Source organism: Rattus norvegicus, chromosome 1 (genome assembly GCF_036323735.1).
Source record: "Rattus norvegicus strain BN/NHsdMcwi chromosome 1, GRCr8, whole genome shotgun sequence".
Classification (NCBI taxonomy): Eukaryota; Metazoa; Chordata; class Mammalia; order Rodentia; family Muridae; genus Rattus; species Rattus norvegicus.
Window position 1 is genome coordinate 207574905 of NC_086019.1, and position 5682 is coordinate 207580586.

The 5682-nt window shown below is 55.1% G+C and overlaps 1 protein-coding gene across 2 annotated transcripts in view; it reads right to left on the bottom strand.

Annotated features, from left to right (window-relative positions):
- Positions 1-3542: 3542 nt before the first annotated feature.
- The window catches only part of Ascl2 (achaete-scute family bHLH transcription factor 2), an 86680-nt gene continuing 84540 nt past the window's right edge, over positions 3543-5682 (bottom strand). The window contains exons 7-8 of one of the 2 annotated variants that reach the window (XM_063280143.1): positions 4623-5413; positions 3543-4055 (exon numbers count right to left, since the gene is read on the bottom strand). In XM_063280143.1, coding sequence (XP_063136213.1) covers positions 4641-5413 — 773 coding nt within the window. In that variant the 3' untranslated portion in view covers positions 3543-4055; positions 4623-4640. The remainder of the gene's footprint in view (positions 4056-4622; positions 5414-5682) is intronic. The other variant, NM_031503.2, reaches the window with a different exon arrangement.

The window sequence follows — 5682 nt, forward strand, 5'->3', positions numbered from 1 at the left end:
CAAGGGTTGTTTCTGTGTCTCTGTAGAGCTCAGGGTTCTGGGACTCCAAAGGCTGATTGATAGCTGGGGTCCCAGGGCTGCCTGGACCCCTTTGGGAAGACAGTATCTGGGAGTATTGTGTCTTCAATGGTGTTGCCCAGGAATGAAAGACATGGCCTTGATTGGCAGACCTGTCTAGAAACTCAGCTGAACCCCAGGGCATCAGAGGACAGGAGGCTATCCCATGAGGCCAGCGCTGACTGTATAGATAGTTGGCTCTGAGAAATTGAGAGAAATGGATGCAATTCCAGACTTCTGCTGCAGCCCGGGACCCAGTGCATGTTCCCTAGACCCCCCTATACACAGGACACATTATCTGTCCGGAAGATGGTTTCCACCTGAGATTGGTCTTCCCAGTGGGATGTCTGTGCTGCACGTAGCATGTGGAATACCTCATTCCTAATGCAGAGGGTGGTGCCAATGAAGGTCCCGAGATGTGTGGCTGGAGACCTGAATTCATAGGATATTCAAACTTGGCAACTTCTCTGACCTATTTTGGGGTCCTTGTTTGTCAATGACTATTTTCCCCTTCCCTGACACACACACACACACACACACACATACACACACACACACACACGTGAAGAAGAGACACACTTGAGAGAATGTGATTTTTGAGTCAGAGTCTATAGAAATCTTCCCAGGAGAGTACTCTCGTGCTCCCCTGGTGTCTCTATGATTAAGAGACAAGAAAGAACATTTACCGATCACAAGCAAAAGAGTGTCCCCAAAGCTCCCTGGAGCCCAGGTCATTTGATTGCCTTCCACCTCCTCACTTACCATGCCAGGCACACTGAGTATGATTCTGTGAATGGTCTCCACCCTGTCCCATGGCTGAGAGCTCACGAGGCTATTCCTGCCTCCATTTCCTAGACTGACTCAGATCACCTTCTGCCTGGAATAGGTGTCTCTCCTTCCAGCAGAACTCTGCTGCTCCCCACCCCAACGCCAGCAGAGCCTGGGGCAAGTCAGGGGCCCTGGGCCATGAGGGGTCTTGTCCAGGAGGGACTCTGCCTAGCCTTGTTCATCCAGAAGGCCAAATGTTGGGAGCTGTCCTCTCCTGGACAGCTCCAGGGCCACCTTTCTCACAATTCAGTGAAGAGATGAGAATCCGGCGTTAGAATCTCACTTATTTGACACAATCAAGTTCTGTGGCTTCGAGCACTTTAATCCGTGGGGATAAGTATTAACAGCTAAAGGGACTCGCTCCAGTGACTCACCTGTTGTCTGGCTGCTTGTAAACAGCTCTTCTGCTCTCTACACGGCCCCATTAGGATAAGTTTGAATAAGAAACTATATGGTGATTACACCGAGAGTCTTGAAGCAGGATATAAACACAGGATAGTACACTGCCAAAGAGCTTCACTCTCATCCCTCAGGCTGCAGGAAACACAGGGTGAGGTGCTCCAAATGGGATACCTGGGACAAACTGCTTCCAAGAGGCTTAAGAGATCTATCTAGCAAGTTTGGTGTTTAGACACAGGGTGGACCTTGGTTCTATATGTCAGAGAAAGAATGGTGCCACTGGCTGGCAAGCTGCACTTTCATCACTGTGAGTGATAAAAAGTACTGCGTTTCCTTAGGCAAGGAAACCATCGTCTGGAGATGCTTCAAAACCACGTGGAGGGAGGGAGCAGGGTGGAGTTGCGGAAGCCTCCTTAAGCCATAACCCGGCTCTGGGCTTAAGCAGTTTCTTTCACTTGATTGCCCGTGAACTGGTACCTCTCACCAATAGGCTCATCTCCAGCAGAAGGCAAGTTCCCCAAGGTTGGAGATTCTGTCTGACACACCAATACACCCTCAGTTCACGAAACAGAAGAGTTTCTTTGTGCCTGTGTTGTGTATGCACCTACTCGTGCGTGAAGGTCAGAAGACAGCATCAAGTGCTGCTCCTCCCTTCCCACCTTGTTTGACATAGGGGGCTCTTGCTGTTTTTCTGCTGTGCATGCCAGCCTGGCTGGCTCGCACACTTCCTGAGATTCCCCTGCCTTTGCCTCCCTTCTTTCCATAGGAGCACTGGGATTACAGACGTGCTGTATATCCAACCTTTATGTGGGTTCTGAAGCTTTAAACGCAGGTCCTTATACTTGCACAGCAAGAACTTTCACCTACTGAGCCATCTGCCCTTCCTCCTCCCCACCCCCATCCTCACCCCTGCCCCCTTTGAGCTTGGACTAGCCTGAAACTCTAAACAATCCTCCTGTCTCAGTCTTCTAAGTGTTCAAAAGTTGCTTCATGAAGACTTCAGAGATATCCCATAATACAACAGGGGCACACCATCGATACCACCGGGAATTTATGGACACAAGGAAGCTCACGCTTCCAGCAACCCACCCCCCCGTAAGTCACTTGGAGATGCAGGAAAGAAATCAGGAGACAATTCAGGTCGCCTGGTTCAGTGAACACACTGGGCTGGCCAACAGGCTCCTGGGAAGAGAGAGGGTGGCCTTCCCTCAATGGCCTTGCCATGCCCCATGTTGTCTTCTAAGACAGGTCCACTCAGTTTTGTGGCACTAAGCTGTGGTTGGGCTGACCCCAGCTGAGTCTGATCTTCATCAGAGAAGCTGACAACCTTTGACTGAAGTGGCAGACTCATCTTTGACCCTGGCTTTAGGGTTCTGGGCCCTGTAGGGAAGGAACCCATCTATCATGAGACAGATGATCTTCCTGTATACTGCTGCCACAGGTACATGGGAGACATCTGCTCCATTGCATGGCACTTCCTGATTCCCATGGCTCCAACGGCTGTGCCCCAACCACTCCCTTCTGAAGGGATGCCTGAAGCACCCTAAAAACACTGGGGATCCCCTTAGCCCCTCCCAAACCCCTGCAATAAAAGGGAGCTTTGGACACAGGAGACTTCAAAGCTTTGGAGACTCCGGGGGTCAAAGGTGGAGCAAGGTAATATCTTAGCAATCACAGCTTGGCTCCCTGAGCTAAGGAACATGGGTGGGGAGTGCTGAGGAAGCTTCCAGGTCTTCCCTGTTCAATAGAGAATCTTAAAGTAGAGATCTATCTGCAGGGCCTCACTATGGTCACTGACGCTAGCAGTCAGCACAGGAGCCCAGCACATGCTGGCTGCAAGTGCATGGGTAGGTTGTCCAAAATCTAGAAGGTAGGTTTAGGCTCAATACCACTTGCAAATAAGGCAATTTGCCAAGGGCCAACTAGGTGGTAAGGAAGAGAGACCTGGGCCTGGAGATGCCTACAATCCAGAGATCTACCTTCAGCCTAGCACCCTGCCCTTGCCCCTCTCACACAGATCCTTCCCGGAGGAGAGCCACCCTGGAGGGCGGATACTGGCTCGCAGACATCTGCAGGAAAGCGCTTGCCCTCTAAGGTGTCTGAATTGCTCCTGCATCTGTGGGGAGATGGCTAGAGAAGGCACCCATGCAATGTAGGTCTCAAGAGAAGTCTCAGCCAGTGATATCTGCCCCTGCCTAGACTGCACCTGGGGAACACGGGCGACACAAGAGGGTGAGACGGGTAGAAGGCACTACAAACACCAATGAAAAACAACTTTTATAGAATAGTACACTTTGCAATAGCAGGGTTCCCACACTGGCCAAACATCAGCGTCAGGATAGGCTTCGGAAGAGGAAGAAGGGTGCAGCCAGGCATCTTGCCCTCAGGGCCCGACCCGTCCACACTTTGGCCAGGTTGGAAAGTTCTAGACAGTGGGGGTGAGAGACAGAGGTCATCTTTATTGTGCTCCAAGCTTAAGGATCCTTTGTATAAAAATAATTCTTCATATTTTCAGCAGAGTCCTCCAGCAGTTCAAGTTAATTGATAAAAAGCAGATTGTCATTGTAAAATTCTTTCTCCTGAGAAATTTCCAAGTCCTGGTTCGGCAAGGACTGGGAGATGGAAGATGTCATTCCGCGGCGTGGAGGCCGAGCAGAGGTCAGTACTTGGCATTTGGTCAGGCTGCACTAGACAGCATGGGTAAGGCATGGGCCCAGGTTTCCTGGGCAAGAAACGCAGGTAGGTCCACCAGGGGACACCCAGGGACGCAGCTGTGAGGAAGATAAAAAGGTGTTAAATGTGTGCGGACTCCGCCCCACCTCCCAAGGCCCAGTAGGCAGTTTCATTTGTTTGGTTAGTTTTGGAGTCTCAGCCCCCGGGTGCCGCGATCCGCTCCGCTCGGAGGCGCCGACGGGGGCGGGGCGCACGCTCAGGGCCCGCCCGCAGTGACTCAGGGGCCGGCTCCAGCAGACTCACTCCGCACCCCGGCCCAGGACGCGATTTGCAATGCAAACTCACCCCGCCTCCAGCACCCGACTCGGCCGGGCTCTGACAGCACTGGGACCTCGCCGGCCCGGCCCTGAGGCCGCTCCCCTCCCCCGGCCGCCCCCTCCCCCACCCACAGCAGAGCTCGGAGAGGAAGTTTTGCAATCCCGGACAAACAAACGCCGGTCTTGCTCAGGCTTGAAAAAGGTTGAGGAAAAATGAAGCGTGCGCTAAATGCAAGTGATCGCCCTGGCTGAGCCCCGGCTGCACTGGGTCCCCGTGGCGCTAAGTGCCAGGCCCGCCCACCACGTGTCTCCCTTACCGCCTCTCCTCCCCACCACCCTGGAACTTACCTTAGGGGTGTGGGGTGCTCAGTAGCCCCCTAACCAATTGGAAAAGTCAAACATCTGCCCCATCGGGTAAGTCTCTCCCTCGCAGCTGCTGTCCTCCGACGAGTAGGCGGAGCGCGGAGAGGCAGGCTCGGAGCAGCCTAGGCGGTCTGGGGATGTAGAGGTGCAGGACAGAGACGCGCTGGCAGGGGAGGCGGAGGGCTGCGTGCACACATCGGACGGCCGAGTAGCGGGTGTTAATAGACCCCCAGAGAGCGCAGCACGCACCGCGTCGTGCTCTGCTAGCAGCCGCTGCAGCGCACGGATGTACTCTACCGCGGAGCGCAGCGTCTCCACCTTACTCAGCTTCTTGTTGGCGCCGCCGTGCGGCACGTGCTGCCGCAGCGCCTGGAAGCCCAAGTTTACCAGCTTTACGCGGTTGCGCTCACGCTCATTGCGGCGTGCCACGGCCGCCGAGCTGCTGCTGGCCTCCGTTGCTCCCGATCGCCGCCGTCGGCTGCAGCGAAGCAGTTCCGGGGACGGGGGTCTCCGCCGAGCAGTGCAGGCTCCAGCGACTCCAGACGAGGTGGGCACGAGTCTGGGCAGCGCGCCGCCGTCCATCAAGCTTGCATTCAGCGCCGGGGCCCCCGCTACGGGTTTCGGTGCGCCACAGGAAAAGTGCTCGCGAGGAACCGGGTGCGGTGGGAAGTGGACGTTCGCACCTTCACGGGCCTCAGGCAGGGCACTGCTGCAGGATTCCCTAGGGCACGCGTCGCTAGCCTTCTGGAGCCTTGGGACCCCGTACCAGTTAAAGTCTGAAAGAGTAGGGAAGCGTGGTACGCTCGTGTCCCGCGCGTGCGGTCAGGCGCTCCCCAGGTCTCCCTTTACGCGGCTCAAGCGGCTCCTTTTTAAAAGTATAGATAACTCTCCGCCGCCCGCCACCGCCTCCTTTCTCACGCCCTCCTTCCTTCGCCTCGCCCTCCCGCCACGCTTCACCCTCCCCTTAGCGTACACATTCTGCAAAGCTGACACCCCGCGCGCTTCCACCCCCACCCTTCCCGGGTGCAGTTCATGGCCTACTGAC